The sequence below is a fragment of the Alligator mississippiensis genome, chromosome 11 (assembly GCF_030867095.1).
Source record: "Alligator mississippiensis isolate rAllMis1 chromosome 11, rAllMis1, whole genome shotgun sequence".
Taxonomy (NCBI): domain Eukaryota; kingdom Metazoa; phylum Chordata; order Crocodylia; family Alligatoridae; genus Alligator; species Alligator mississippiensis.
This window is the reverse complement of record NC_081834.1, coordinates 5724101-5740433: the sequence shown is the minus strand read 5'-3', so window position 1 is coordinate 5740433 and position 16333 is coordinate 5724101. Positions and strand designations below refer to the sequence as shown.

At 46.2% G+C, this 16333-nt stretch overlaps 1 protein-coding gene across 3 annotated transcripts in view; it reads right to left on the bottom strand.

Annotated features, from left to right (window-relative positions):
* Window positions 1-12811: 12811 nt before the first annotated feature.
* The window catches only part of DPP8 (dipeptidyl peptidase 8), a 49889-nt gene continuing 46367 nt past the window's right edge, over window positions 12812-16333 (bottom strand). For all 3 annotated transcript variants that reach the window (XM_019477783.2, XM_014605916.3, XM_059714547.1), the window contains one exon: window positions 12812-15591. In XM_019477783.2, coding sequence (XP_019333328.1) covers window positions 15469-15591 — 123 coding nt within the window. In that variant the 3' untranslated portion in view covers window positions 12812-15468. The remainder of the gene's footprint in view (window positions 15592-16333) is intronic.

Sequence of the window (16333 nt, the reverse complement as noted above, 5' to 3'; positions counted from 1 at the left end):
TGCGCGGTTCCACTTCCAGCACAACAGCCATTGCACGGCAGTTGTCAGTAGGTGTCAGCTCCCGTTTTTTGGTCTTGGCTCAGATAACGAGACAGCCTGAGCCCTGGAGATGAGCATTCAGCACTGGGCTTGCACAGAGAAGGAGGGAAGCAAGATGTTACCCTTCAGTCTATATCATGGCTAGAGGGAAAAGCACAAAGTAGGAGGAGCAGGAGACGACTCCAAGCTGCTTGGTCGTCCGTCATTTAGCATCTGTGCTCCTGAAAGGGGGCTTCATTTGGGTTCCTTTTTCTCTCTGCAAGTGTAAATGCAAGGAAGCTGGAATTGCTACACAGCTAGTGTCTCCAGCCCAAGACCTCCAGATCTAGAAGCACCTGAATCTAGAGCTTGAGCTAAATGACCTGGGCTGGGATTTTTAAATGGGAAAGGCCTGTTGCTTCAGTGCCCTATTGGTGCTTCTGAAGACGCCAGCCCAGGTCTGAGTCTGGCAGCAATACGACATACAAACCTGTTTATGTGCTCCAGCCACAAGAGAGGGACAAGGACACAGCCTGATGTGTGGACAAAGGGACTTCTGAGACCTTCAAGTGCTGCTAGGGCAACCTTACAGCTACTAGACTCCAAAAAATCCCGGGCAGTTTTGAATGGGTGATTCAAGGCTCCCAGGCCCTGTCCATATAGAGCAGGTGCCCAGTGACACGTCAGGACATAGCAGACAACTCTTTCACCCCCAAATAACAGCTGTGCCAAGCATTTTACTAATGCTGGTCACAGCCTCTTGGAGCAAGGCTTAAGCATGGGTGCAGACTAGCTGCTGTAACCAACTCATTTCCCCCCAGCACGCCGGAAAACCACAAACATTGCAGCTGCCATTCCTAAACCCAGCTTCTGCGCCATGCCACGTGCTAGCAAGTTAGCGAAATATGTTTCGGTTCAGCACCTGGGAGTCTGCAGGTCCTGCGGGACAGGTCTCCCTTATTGCTCTAGACCAGAGATTCTCAACCAGGGTGCCACGGCACCCTGCAGGGCTTTGAGATCTTTTCAAGGGTGCCACACAGTGTTAGCACCATTAGGTTTACCAACATGATTCACAAGACAAACCCAGAGATTTAAAATAGAAATCCACTGCTGTGGTCTTTCTGGGTTCTTTGCCTACAGAAAAACTGCTCTACTATTGCTCTATAGGCAAAAAGAAGAGCAAAAACAAAGAGCTGGCTCTTTCCAAGGCATGCCTTGAGTCGAAAGAGGTTGAGAGCCACTGCTCCGGGCTGCCCGTGGTCTGCCGAGGCCTGAAGAAAAAAAAGGACCGAGTTCTGGTTTAGTGATGATCATTATCTTTGCTGTGGGGAGAGAACAGGAGGTGCATGCCATTTGATCAAATAGAAACAGGAGAAAGGGGCAGGAACAGTGACCGAGCCATCGCACTTGTTTGTTTCTATTTTGGGGAGGATTTTCAGTGACGTGAAACATTTCCCTTTGGGTTTGAGGGCTCGGTGACATAGAGGAACGCATTCAGAGCGAGCTCCCTCTCTGGGGGGCTCTCCAGCTTGCAGGGCTCTGGGAGGAGTCCACTTTCAGGTTCTTTCTTTCTCTCTCTCCCTGGCTTAGGGTAACGCATGACAAGGCATAATGGAAGCTTTTGTTTGCACCCCATATAGCTGCGTGGGATTGCGAGTCAGCACTGGGGAGAGAACAAGAACCACCACCGTGCAAGTCCCCAGCCACTGAAGAGGAGCTGGAAAGGCCCAGGGTCACGTACCTTCCTCTCAGGCTGCAGTTGCCTTTTCAGTCTCTCCTTGGTCCCCTTTCTGCGTTTCATAAGCAAAGCGTCATTGTGATAATGGCAATGCAACTAGATATCCCCTACCAGGCAAGGCCTTGTTCACAGCCGTAACAAATGCAGGTCAGTATGACCTCCTCTGCCAACACCAATTGAAACGCACAGAGATGCAGGTTCCAGCGAGGCCCTGGAGTTGGAGTTAAACCACTTCTTTTCAATAAAGCACCGAGTGGTGTCTGCAAGGCCAACAGAGGACCATAACGCCCCTCTCCTGGGCATCCTAAATGATTCCTGGTTTTGTGACGCATGCAACATTCAGCTTCATGGTCTTTGCACTGTGGGTGCTTAATTTGCCACCTGTTGAAGCAATGGCAGAACTCTCACTAGCCCCAGCCTGAATACATGTGCCCACTGTCACCTGCTGTCAGACCCCAAGGCAAGCTCCAGGACAGCCTGTCATACTGTACCAGGGGAACTGAGGCACAGCCCTATCTGCATACTCAGCCCTCCTGCCAAAGCAGCAGCCCTTGGCAAACCTTGCATCTTGGGTCTTCCCTCAACCCTTGAAGATCAAATGCAAGCTTTGATGAGTCCGTAACAGAAGAAAGGCCCAACATTAAGCAAGCTCTATCAGGAATGACCCATTCCCCAGGACTTGCATCAGGTTAGAGAGGCAGCATGGTCTAATGGGTAGGGCACTGGAGTGGGGGTCAGGAGATCTGGGTTTTTACCCCACCTGCTACCTGACTGGATGACATCTCAGGTGCATCATCATGCCCCACAGCACCTCCATTTCTCCTCCCACCCTTTGCCTGCCCTATTTGGACTGAAAGCACTTTGGGGCAGGTGGTGGCTCTCAGTGTGCACGTAGGGCTTGGATCTAGATAAGGCCCCACAACTGCCTTGCAACACAAAGGAGAGGAGGATTGATGATCTTACCACTATGGATGGTACAGAGCTGGTGGGCCTTTCTTCTAGTAGGGAACAGATGTGCTGTTAGCAGGAGTTGGTGACAGGGACAGCTGAGCTGGTGTTGAACTTGTTGAATAGGAAGAACAGACAGTCCCCGAACACAGTCATCAGAGTTTCAGAAACCACGGCCGAGACACCAGACCTGATGGAAAAGAACATCCTGAAGAGACACCTGGCTAATGCTTGTAGCCACAATGCCTCTTCCCACGTGGCTTTCTGTGTGCCCACCTTGCCATGCTGCTGCCCATAATTGCAACAGCCCTGCCTCCTCCTTCTCCATACCGCTGCCTCTATCACCGTGGCAGACTCGAGCGCTCAGGTTCTCATGCCCCTTCAGAGACGTCCGTGGTTGATCTCTCTATCGGGTATCATTCAGCTTTGCCATTGTGCTGTGGAAGGCATTCAACCCAGCGCACAACACACAGGCCTCTTTCCCTCTGTCACAGCCCAGCCCTGCAACCCAGAAGTACGAGTGAAATAAAAAAGCCCTCGCTTGAAGCAAGTCAAGCACAGTTCTGCTGCCTTTGGGCCACACAATAAAAGGTAACAAGGCTACAATGCCTCCCCTGCAGCCATCATCTCAATGAATTTTAATGAACAATAAGCACAAGGCCTCTGTTGCCAGAGGGGCTATTACCCGTGCAAGTGAGATTGGGTTTCTTTTTCTTCCACGTCTTCCTCTGGCACCTCCATACGTGCCTCAGGCTCCAGGGCAACACCCACAGAGAAGAGAAGTGAAGTAGGAAACGTGTACAATGGCACGGGTTCACAGAAGAGATCTACCTACACCTTAATGAGGGATGAGTCACGGTTTCAAAAGCTTCCTTTACCACTAGCAGGGCTATTTAAAGTCAGTTCTTGGCACAGCAACGTATACAAGCTGATCAGGGCCACAGAAGACGGTAGTGGTGTACGTGACAGTGAATCACTCTTGTGAAAGCAGTGACTAGGAAACCGCTGTCTCTTGGGGAGATGAATCAGAGAGATCGATTCTTGCCCTTCTGTTCGTACACTGCCACAGGGCACGAGTGGTGGGGGATGCCAGGACATACGTTGCCAAAGCAGATAAAGAAGCCGAGGCCCAGAGAGCTAGAAAGGCTCTTCATCTCTCCAGCGGAGCGGCACTGCATCCGGCAGTGGGAGGAGGGCAGGGATCTGCAGGGCCTGGTATTGATGAAGCTGCGCCACTTCTGAAACTCACAGGGCAAAGGGAGCTCCAGCTCCACGGTGTAGAGGCCTCTCCGCCTCCTCTTGTATCTAGCCTTTGATTTTCCTCATCTCCTGGCTGCACATTACTCCTGGGGTCCATGATGGTGTTGGGTGCCCCCCCCCCCCCGACTTCCATCCCCTTGCCTCTGCTATTCATGTCACATTCAGCTTTGGATCACCTTGTCGCCTCTCCTAGTCACCAAAATGGGCATTTGAGCTGGTCTTCGCACACTGCCGTCTCTGAGCTCCTGCTCCCCAGGGCCTGCCTCGCCTCTTCAACCTGTCACTCCACCCTCCTGCTCCTCTCCGCAAAGTCCTGCCGGCCACGCAGCCCTCCATCTGCTCACCCCGCCTCCCACCCATCAGCAGCGACTTTCCCCAGCTCTGTTTCCTCTGCCCTAAGCAAGTTCCTCGAGCCGGCGTAGGCCTTGGGCTGGAGCGTAGCCCCCTCCCACCTTTCAGGCTGGCCATATTCCCTGCTAAAGCACACTTCTTCCCTCTTCTCCCAGGGATCCACTCCCACAGTCTCTGTTGCCTTTGGTGCCCTCATAAAACCGTGTCCCCTCCCTCTGTGTTCAGGAATCTGCTGGCTCTCTCAGACTGGCAAGACCCCTTCCCCTAGCCCCACTTCTTGTTATTCTCCATCTCTAACTTCACCCCACTCCCTCCAGTGACTCACCCTGTCCCGCACCCGTTCATGAAACCCCTCTTCCCCACTTGGTCCCTTCGACTCCTGATACAAGGACACTCGGGTCTCTCTCATTCCTAAAAGCCCCCTTTGACCCCCCGTTTCAAGTTCCACCATGCCTCCCTTCGCAGACCGTCTCCTCTAAAGCCACGATCTTCTGCCACTCACCAGGATGGGTCAGTCCTCAACCCCAGACATGCATTCTGGACACCACTACCACGTCCGCTTCAACACGCGCTCGGGACTCTGACACAAAGCACGTGGAGGCCAAGGGTTTCTGTCCCTTTCAGAAAAGAGACCGCCTGGAACAACTCTCTGACCCCCACAGACAGAGAAACACCAAAGTGGAGAAAATTTGTTTTTGTGTAATGTATTTTCCGTATCCCAAGCCAAATTGGCCAAATCGATTCCAAATCTGTGAGTTGTCCAGAACCGTACGTGGCCCTACTACCGGCAAACATCCTCCACCCCACCTGGGACTTCAGATGTTCCCAAATCCTTTGGCGGGCATCCTACTTGCAGGCCCACGCCCAGAGGGTTGGCGTTCAGATGCTCCTGAGTTTCACTTGCCCTCAGCCATAAGGCCCCAGGAGCAAGCTAGGGAGGAGTCTCCCTTTTCCATAAAGTGGGCATAAAGCCAACTTTAACTATGCATTACCTACACGGGCACCGTGCCATGCCAGCGGAGGAGTCTTTCCTAGGCACGACTAGGAAGCCACTGTGGTGATCACGGTATTTCCCCTAGGTAGGCATACATTATGCTTGATCTGAGCCCACAAGAGGCCGAGCAGAGAGAAGAGCCTTCAAGGAGCTTGGAGAAAGGCACAGCACCCACGGGCTTACCTTACCTGTTGCTGCCATTTAGCAGCTGTCCCACTTTTGCTAATTTAGCCTGACAAAAAGCAACTCCTCCAATATGCGACTCCTTTCTTGCCCCCTTTCTTAGCTTATCATGCTTGAATGGAACCTAATTAGGAAGTAATTGCTGCCCACATTAAAATAATATCCAATAGCTGAAAGCTTCCTTTGCCTTACCTGATTTAAAGCCCACCCAAGCTGAAGAGCAAAGATGTAAAGCACCAACTGTTGCTTTAAGAATGAGATCCTAACTGCCTAATGGCTCGTGCAATTGGCTTCCCTCTTTACTTTGCAAATGGTTTGACAAATGGGTACTTAAGAGACCACAGCTTGTTTTCCAAAGTCATTTAGAATTAGAGGGGCTGAATAAATGCTCATTTGTCAGAATGCCTCAGAAACATGGCAGCCTGCTAATTCATCATTTCCAACCAAAGCTGAGCAGCACACTGATAAAATACTGCGCCGTATCTAGCCGCATATCTCCAGCCAACTCCCCAGGTGCCCTGATAACCATTCCCTGCAGCAAGGGTTAGAGCTTGGCAGACTCCGAATTATTCCCCAAATGAACAGTTTGTAAATATGCATGCGGTTCTACAGTGTTAAGTAGTCTTTATTATTATTTATAATTGCACACTGCCTCCCCTTTATTTGTTATCAAAATGCACTCCGCTAAGCGTGTGGGATGCTTTTTCCAAGCTCGGCACACAATTGCACACAGCTATGTTTATACAGAGTCAATTCAACGCTGTACCCGCAACAGGCCTGTTAAAGGTACACGGCCATTTCGGTACAGAAACGAGAGTGCACAAGCAGAAACACTAGGTGTGCATGCCCACACACATGCACAGACAAGCACATTTGTAAGCGTGAGATGTGCACCTAATTAAAAAGCTGTCCACCCCCCCCCCCAGAATAGAGCTAATATCTTCTATATAATCCAGCTGAGTGGTTTCCCAGCCCAGCGAGGGAGAAACAGATTGTTTCTTTATTTTTTTGGTAATTACTGGTACCTCAAGCCTGGTCTCACTCAAGTAGTTTACAAGAGGGAGAAGGATGTGGTCCAAATGTAATTATAGCGCACACAGTGCAAATATTGTGGCCCGGAGGGGAAATTACAGTCAAAGATTTCTTCCCCCCACTTAACAAAGCCAAAAAAAAAAATCAAACCAGGAAATTGTTTCCTGGGTGAAAGGGGAATCGGAAAGTTCTGAGCCGTTATCCCAGGAGATGGATGGGCGGGTTTTGCTGGACATGCCATCAAGGATTGCCACTTGTCTTGACCCTGCTGGAAGACGTGCAGCATCCTGTAGCACAGCCCACACTGAATTCCAGCCAGACCCAAATGAGGCTTCCTGCGCTGGGAAAAGAAACCAGAAAACCAGCCTCTGAAAGTCCCTGCTCCACAATAAGCGTTTGCTCCAGAAGGGAAGCATAGGTCTGAATGCAGACATTTATACAGGGCAGGCGGACATTAGAAAATCTGAAGTCAGCCCTGATCACAGCGTGATTTCAGGGGGATGTCAGGCAAAACTCACGATCTGCAGGCCCCGGCAGCGATATCACTGCCTACTACTGTGAACTGTTCAAAGGGCTCACGTTACTTCTCATCTGTACCGACTACAGCAGCATGATTTTCGCATGCAGGCTCATCATCTGGAACATAAGTATTTGTCAAGGCCGTGGTTGATAGGGGAAGGGCCTGGCTGTGGCATTAAGGAAAAAGGGAAGGGAGGGAAGGTCTCTGAAAGTATTCATTCAAGTTCAGCACTTCATTTCACTCTCCATGCAGCTGCCTTCTGCTGAGGCCAGAACAGTCAAGTTTTCTGAGCACGAATACTTGAAAAAGGAACATTTTAACTATAACTCTTAGCACAACAGTTGTATTCAAATGCCAAGGGATGTAGGCTCATTACAGAAAACACTTGATGACCTTCTTGTGACTTTTCATACAGCCAGCATAGGAATAGTGCAAAGATGTATGATTCCTATAAGGAAGATGCCTGTGCGTGACTTCTTTTAGCGTGAGGATGTTGTCACATGCCAACAAACACACGGTCTTTGACAGATAGGGATCCATGTCCAATGGCATGGAAACCGAGACCATTGGAGACCCTAGATCTGCTGCAGTCATCATCTGCCTTCATAGCTGCTGAAAAGGGGGGTTACACTTTCCCCCCTGATCCACCATTGAGGTCTTCTTGGATCGCTCTTAGTCAGGAACCTCCCACTCGACCCAGCTGCTACCTACCAGGAGCATGAAGCGCCCAATGGCCTTGCTCTCAGGATCACTGGAACATGCCAGCTTCTTCATCCCTACAAGGTGGTGATCCCTGGAGAGGAAATGGATCCCCCCATTCAAATCGACGGAGAATTGCTGGAGAACGTGGATCACTTCGCCTATCTTGGAAGCCATCGTTCATCAAGGGCAGACATCGACATGGAAATACAACACTGCTTGAAATGTGTGAGCTCAGCCTTTGGATGTCTGAGTAAGAGAGTCTTCTTAAATCATGACTTCCTTGCTGAAATGGAGCTTTTGGTTTATCGAGCTATTGTCAACCCAACTCCGCTGTATGGCTTGGAAACTTGGACCACATACAGAAGACATCTCAAGAGCCTGGAAAAGTACCACCAATGGTGCCTTCACAAGATCCTTCCGATTAGCTGGGAGGACAGATGCACAAACATCAGCGTCTTGGCCGAAGCAAATTCCAACAGCACTGAGGCCATGATCATGCAAAACCGACTTTGCTGGACAGGTCGTGTTGTTTGCATGCCTGATGCCTGCCTTCCAAACAGCTGAAAAAAGGTCAGCAAAGTAGCAAAGGGCAAAGAAAGCGGTTCAAAGACAGCCTGAAGGCAAACATGAGGAGGTGTAACATCGACATCAACACTTGGGAGACCCTTGCTCAGGACCGACCAAATGGGAGGAAGGCTCTTTGGGAGGGACCTCAAAACTTTGAAACAGCTCACTGACAGGCAGAAGAGGAAAAGAGGAACAGGCAAAAGAACATCAGAGCATCCAACGCAGCAACACAGTGCCCATCCCTCCTGGAAACACTTGTCCTCTCTGCAACAAGACATGTGGATCTAGAATTGGGCTATGGAGCCACCTGTGGACTCACTGTTACGATCCTTGGAAGACCATCTTACTCGTGCATGAGTGATCACCCATCATCAGTGTAAAACCCATCTCATCTTGCAGACTGAACGTATATGCTGCACTTAATTCTCCACGCTTGAGTTAATGTCAGTAGCATCTCATTCAACTCCTATTCCAGCTCTAAATAGGGTTAAACAAGTTTATAAGGGATTGGGTTCAGTCAATGGTGGCATTCAGATGTTCAAAGCAGTCTGTTTCCCTCTGTTGAATGCTATTTTGCAATGACATCTATCAGTAAATACAAACCATGCCATCACAAGGCAGTTGAAACCTGTAGGCTGCTGGGATCACCCCCTTTGAGACTACAACAGGTTCTTTGATACCTATGAAACACCCCCAGCAAAACTATGGGAGAGATTACATGTTTCTCCATAAAAATAAGAAAGTGGTTTGTTTAGGCAGAGAGTTGAAAACCAAGATATTTTCAAAGCACAATGCAGGTAAGAAAGAATGCACACGTAAACTAGGGGAAGTAAGTGAAATGAATGGCTTGCTAGGCAATGCAATGTTCGGGTCTGCTTTAAATGCTCCAGATGATGTGAAGATGACTCTCACACTGAAGGAAGCTCTATAAAATCAGCAGAACAAGTCGAGTGGAAGATGAGCGTACACCGATGGTATCTGGCTAGTCACAGGATTAGCAGCTATTGCGGTTTCTCCAGTAGTGTTGATGGAAAAATGCTAATGCTTATGCTAAAGCATACAACGGAATTGGTTTGAGAGCCAAGCTTGCTTCTTCAAAGGTAACCTGGAAGCCAGCTATAGCAGAGTATCAAACTTAGCAGTTGCTCAGTTCAGAACTGCTGTGCAAGAAAGCCACTCAAACAAGGACAGTGAGAAATCCTTGCTACCGCAGGTCTTAAGATCTAGCAGCACTTGTAACAATCAAAAACACCCCCCAACTCCCGAGCTGTTGTATTAAAAAACCCTCTACACAGCTGAGCCTTCAAGCAGCTCCTACACTGGAAGATGCCGCAGGCAAGAGGAGCCTGGAAGTCTGTTATCAGTGTCACAATGCTTGTTATTATTTGCTCTGCAGTAGCGCCTGGAGGCACCGGGCATCGATCAGGGTCCCATAATGCAAGGTACTGCACAAACACAGACTGACAATGAGGTTTCGCGTGGAACGTGTCATTACTGCGTGGCATGTGAGCTTTCCCTAACTAACCTCTGGGTTCCTGAGAGATTCCAGAAGAAGGATTTTTCTTTTCTCCTGCAGATAAAAGGAGCCGAGGCTGCACTTCATCACGTTCAGATAACTCACCACTCCAGGGCAGAAATGAAGGCAGGGTTGGACTGCCCATGTGACGCTGCATCCCCCTCCCCTCTCCCCAAAGCCAGAAGAGGTGTCCTCCCACACACACCTGGTATGAAAAGCTGCAGGACCTGAACAGCTGCTGCCAGGTTTTCAGAGGTGGGACGTTGCATTCTCCTAACCTCCTAAAGGGTTGTGCAGGGCAAGCAAGCAGATGCCACCTGTCACAGGTGCCAGTAACATCCTGCGTGTCACAGAATCGGGCCCACGGACCCACACACAAGGGCTGATTCTGTGACACACACACACACACACACACACACAAAATCCAAGTTGGGCTCCAAAAAGTCATTCCCCCAGCGCTCGGCGCGCCCAGGATGGGTCAGATCCTGTAAATCAGCAGAGCTCCACCGATGCAGGTGCAGATGGCACTAGGCTAGTTTTTCCCCAACCGAAGGAAAAGCCTGCTGTGTTACCAAGGCAATAGATATTTCTTACCCTATGCTGCAGCACCAGCTGGTGGTTACCAAGAGCTGTTCAAACAAAATCCATCAGCGAAGGAGAAAGGAATTCATTACCCTTTTGGCTTCAAAGGAAAACGTGTCTTTGTAATTAATCCAAGCACATGCCCTCTCTTCCTATTGACATCCATTTAAATAATCACAGAAGAAAAAAAAAAATGACAAGTTCCTTTTAAAAGAAGAAAAAAGAAATCACTGGTACTTAACAAGCATGTACACTTTATATATCCCTAATACTCCAGAGCTAACAAAGAGAGCAGCTTTAATTATATGCAAACTCCACTAGATCAAGAGGAGAAAATAGTTAAAAATAGGAACACCCCCCCCCTCCAAAAAAAACCCCTTTAATTCAATTTATTGAGCAGCATCTTTATTGCAACAAAAAAGGATTTGTAATAAAACGCAGCAAAACCTAAGGTTTCCACTTTACATGATTAAAAGCCATGTAATTAGAATGGGGGGAGACCCATAAACCTACCGGAGTGAGACATGCAATTCCATTAACACAAGTCAACGCTTAAACAGCAGGCACTTCATGTTTTAAAATCAAACACCTGGACATCTACTGTGCAGAACATCAAAGGAAAAACCATGTGAGGATCTCTCCTTTTGGAAAGAGAACCCAAAAGCACCATGGAGGGCACAGTGCATGTGTATTTACAGGGGCCAGGTACTCAAGTTAGCAGGCAATTCGAGGCAGCGTTCGAACCTGGCTGATTTGCTGGGTTATCGCCTCCACGATGGTCGGTGTAACGCCAACAGCAAAACAGACTGCCGTACATGAGAAACACACGGCAGAAAGAAACGCAAGCAATTCTTCTTTTCGGTTACAGGTCTCAGGACCCTGTTTACTCTCAGGGACGTTCTTCACTCGGAAATTTCTTGCTACACACACCACAGATGTGGCTCCAAAGGGTTAAACCTTTAATGCATTATCAGATACAGAAGGTTTTTCCATAACCTATTCCCAAATGCCTCTATTAGCAGGGAATATGTTTTCCATTTTAGTCTAATGATGTTAATGGATTGTCAAAGCCTTCCATGCTGATTCGTATAAGTCATTTCATTAACAAACATTTAGAAGTTAACCAAGTTTATAAAAATTAAGCAGTCCTAGGTAGATACCAATTTTATATTAGAACTTTAATAAAATTAAACATTTGGAAGTGTGAGAAAATGCAACTTACTACCCCACAGGCCAAGATATTTCTTGAAAGAAAGTTTTCTGTGAGTAGTGGAAAACACCTTAGAAACATGAAGCCGCAGAATCGGTTCCCACCGGAACAGACTGAACAAGTTCTAACCGATGCAAGCAGAACAGAAAAACTATATACAGGAATCCACATTCAACAACTTCAATACCTCCTTCAAAACCCCACACTTAGTATACATCTTATAAAAATAAAAATGAAACGTGTATATTTATTCGGTGGTAGGGTGCAAAGACACCTACTACTGCAATGAGGACACTAACATTCAACATACACTTAAGGCCAATTTATCAGCATTCAGCACTGGCTGTAGTGCTGACCAGCATTCAAGTAGCTCCCTCTCAAATTCAAGGAGTCTACTCACCTTTGCAGACTTACTCACTGCTTAAGTGCGCCCAGGCTCAGGTCACCAGCCACTTAGCAGAGCCAGCGGCCGGCTGCTGGGAATTCACCAGAGCTCTTGGGAATTGCCTGCCGGGAAGGTATCCAGGTGTCTATTCTGGGGTGAGATGGTGAAATTTCCTCTCTTCTACCAAGGAACAGTCTGTTCTCCTGCTTTCTGCCTTCCACCTTGAAATGCAACATCAGTGACAACTCAACCATTACAAAAAAAAAGTGAAAAAGTAATCCAATTTAAAGTAAATCCCAATATAAAACTGTGGGCAACTCATTTGGAGTGAAGGTGCCATCAGCCTCGTAAAAAGATGTCACAGCATTTGGAGTAGTCAGCTCTCCTGGTCCAAAACACTGCAGCAACACGACGACAAACTCTGGGCTATGCTGATAGGGAGAGAGACTTAGTTTGCAAGGAGCAAAACTACTGCTCTTTGCAGAACCAACCACAATACAACGTTCTGGTTTAATGAGCAGCATCTCTGATTTTAAAAGTTAGGGATATGCTCCGAGATGGCATTTCACCTAGCACTGCTCATGCACTATGGACTTGATCCTACCGTACTGAAAACAATGGCAATTTGATTTCAATCTAACAGACTTTTCATAACTTCTATGTATGGCAAGTATCCTTTGCACAGGACTATGAAATACTGATGATAAATCCTCCTAGCATTTTCACAAGGTAAGAAAACATGGAGTTTTAAAGTGCCTAGCTGCTGTAGAGAACGGTAACTTTGTAGGAAAAAAGCAATACATAATTTATGTTGCAAAATAGAGTACTTACAGTACTTTGTACTTTAATAGCTTTTGATATAGGTATTTAAAATAAAGAGGATGCATTATTAAAAAGTTACACATTAGCACATTTATCACGGCCCATGCTAAATCAAACTCTAGATTAGATTGCCAGCATCACGTTTAAATCCTCAGCTGCTTTAAGTAATGTTTCATGGAGGCTGCTTTTTTAAACAAAAGAATTGATTGTTGTTTTGTTTTGTTTTTTTACTTAAAAACCATATACATTTATATTCAGGGATAGTCATATATAGAAAAAAAAAGAACCCCAAAGGTAAATTAATTTAACATTGAAAAAATATACACAACCTTGGAAAACATGATACCATTAGTATGTAGTTTTATACATATATGTATATATGGACAGATATAGATATATGTATATACAATACAGCATAAATATGTAAAGAACTAAGTGAAATTCCATAGTAACAAGTTATATTCCTTTATAATCACTGGCACACTGGTTTTTCAAGTTTGTCAATGCACCTGCTTGTCAATACTAACTATAACAGATACCAAAGGGCTGCTGAAAGGTCCCGGTTTTCATAATGAATTACTTCAATTATAATAATTCACTGTTTAGGGAATTAAAAGAAAAGGCGCACCGGGCTCTTTCCCTTCTCCCCACCCTCTAAAAATAAAAACCTTAAACCTATTTTTGATATGCTCGTGATGCAAATTTCAGAACGTTAACCATCTTTTCTCCAATTCAACATCATTGCAATTTGGTGGGGGGAAACCAGCAATGCATGTTTAAAGACTGTGAGTTTGCTTTGACCATCTTTAGCATACGCCAGCAGACCCGATTCTATGTTCTCTCTTGCATGTATTTTATACCCAGATGATTCAACTGACTTCAGTGGAGATCTTCCCAATTTACAGCAGCATAACTGAGGCAAAATTGCTTTCAATGCCAGAGTACTAAGGTTGAGGTGACTGCTTATAGGCCTGGAAAAGTTATTAAAGTACATTCCTACAATATTTGGGGTATTTTGATTTTGAACACAAAACATAGGGAGTGCAATTTTCAACAAACGGAAAAGAAAAAAAAAAAATCACACCCTGCTTTTCCCTCTTTAGCACCAAAAGAGAAAGGAAAGGAAGTTCTTAGGTTTTGTGAAGGAAAACTTGAAAGAAAAAAAAAAAAGATCTGAATCTTTCTCACAGACACTCCAGGCAAAATTTTCTGATTTAAAAATAACAATTTTACTACAGGTTTCTATCTTAAACAACAGCTTGAAAATTAGAAGGTTTTTTTCCAAACACTTTTAAAGTTGTTGGGTTTTTTTTTTGACAGCCAAGTCCACAGCACAGTTAAAACCATGCTAGCAAAAAATCGCGCTTTTATGTCACTTCAGACTGCAGAGAGCTAGTTGCTAGCAGGGTTACCTTATAAAAGCAATACAGACAGGGGGGTTTCTGAGGACACAGCATTTCCATGCATGCTACACCAGTGCTACAAGATGACCTAAGGATGGAGGACTTCATACATGGGAGCAGAAAAACTGGGACTGAGGAACAGTGTTAGAATAATGATACCCAGAAATGCAATAAAACAGTTCACATTGCTTCAGCGTACTGTTAGCAGACCCTTTGTCACCAAGTTCCCAGCCAAACTTTGCACTGGGATGCAATGGAGGTGATATTAATATCCACATGCTGAGATAGGAAGGGAGTACTAGAAAACAGCTCAAAATGCACATGGGGAGAAAGTCCAGGGGAATGGGTTGGTGTTTTTAAGCTGATATTCTTAAAATCTGAAAAAAATGACAGATTTGGTTGTTTGAATTAAAATGAGTTTGCTTCTCAGCATAAAAGACATATGCCCATGTGAATGTAAAACAGGTCTGTCACCTTCCCAGATGAAAAGGGGTCCAGCTAGTTGATCATGTTGCTAACAGAAAAAGAAGAAAGACTGCACTAGATGGAGATGCTCACTGATAATAAAAAAAACCCAAACAAACCATGGCTTGCTTTCAATTAAATCCAAAATGTCATTTCTTCAGGAAGCAGCTAAAAATGTTTTGTTTTGTTTTTTTTTAAGATTATTCCCAATGCCTGGTTGTGTGCAAGAGATGATTAGCTCCCAGGCAAAACCAGCTACATCCCTTGCAAGAAACACAAAGCTTTTAAAATAGGTTTTTCAAGGTTGTAACCATCCAAAGAAAATCTTGCCATGAAGGGAGAAAAATCAATCAATCATTACCATGTTGTAAGAAACTGAGAAACACACTGGAAAAAAACCACAACACATCAACTAGACTCACGCAGCTCGTAACAGGTTTACAAGGTTAAGATCTGGTATTGTGAAAATGTGTTGCTAAGGTTTCAGCTCCTCCCAAAAGAAAACCCATGGTACTGCAGTATACCACAGACATTTGATTTTATTTACAGGTAGGCTTTAAAATCATTAGGTCACTGTACTGTAGTTTCCCTGTATGGCACCAAGTTTGCTTTTTAAAAAAGTGTCTCCGTTTGCGTGCACGTGTGTGTCTCTGTGGGTGCGACTGCGTGGCAGGCCCCCAAATGCAATGTTTCATTCGGTCTTCTCCAAAGATCCCAACAGTTCCTCATTTGGTTAAGCAGCCAGTGTATCAGAGTTCGACAGAGGTTGCAATTACATTGCCTTCAGCGCAGCAATGTGAGAGCCTAGATTCTCTTGCAGGTAATACAGTAGATGGAGTTCATAATGCTCTCCAGACTCGGGTACCCTTATACTGTGTCTCTCCTGAGGGTAGATCTAAAGTACAAAAGAGAGAGTCATGAGCACATGCACCATTGGCATACAGCAGCATTTGTACCAGCCACCTCACACAGAGTAGTAACATCCAAGCAGCTGCGAGAGAACAGAGGGGACTGTTGAATGCAGAACAGTAGTTCTTCATCCTTTCCATGCCCTGGCCCCTATGATACAGTAAGGAAGAATGATCTGGCACTCCTCTTCCAACAAGCAGTAAAGAAAAGGAGAGTTAGAAGCCAAAAGCTGGAGATCCCCTTTACAAGAAACTGTTAGCAGTAAGAGTGAAAATCCAACTATTTGCCTTGAAAGCTCGTAGTTACAGTAGCAAAATGAAACAAATGAAAAATGTTCCAAACTCCCCAAAAGGGAGACAGGAAGAAGACACTGCAGACTGCAGTTAGGCAATGGCTGTGCACTCTCCATGGCCCGAGACCGAAGCAGACCAGCACGTTATCTGGTGTCGAGTCTTCTCTGGCAACTCCTGTGCCCTCTTTTCAGCTGCCAAATTGAAACCTGGCAATCCCAGCACTCCTCTCCTCACATACTTGTATTTATTGTGAGCGTACTGCCTAGTGTGCGCACACACACAACTACTGACTGTCTCTTTACAGTCCCAAACAGGTGTAAGTACCAAAAACAGGCCAAACAGCTACACCAAATGTTGATGCACTTCTCTGTCCATCAGGGGACACAGTCTGAGGAATAGTGGAAAATCTCCCGTGCTGCCGCAGAAACGAAGATA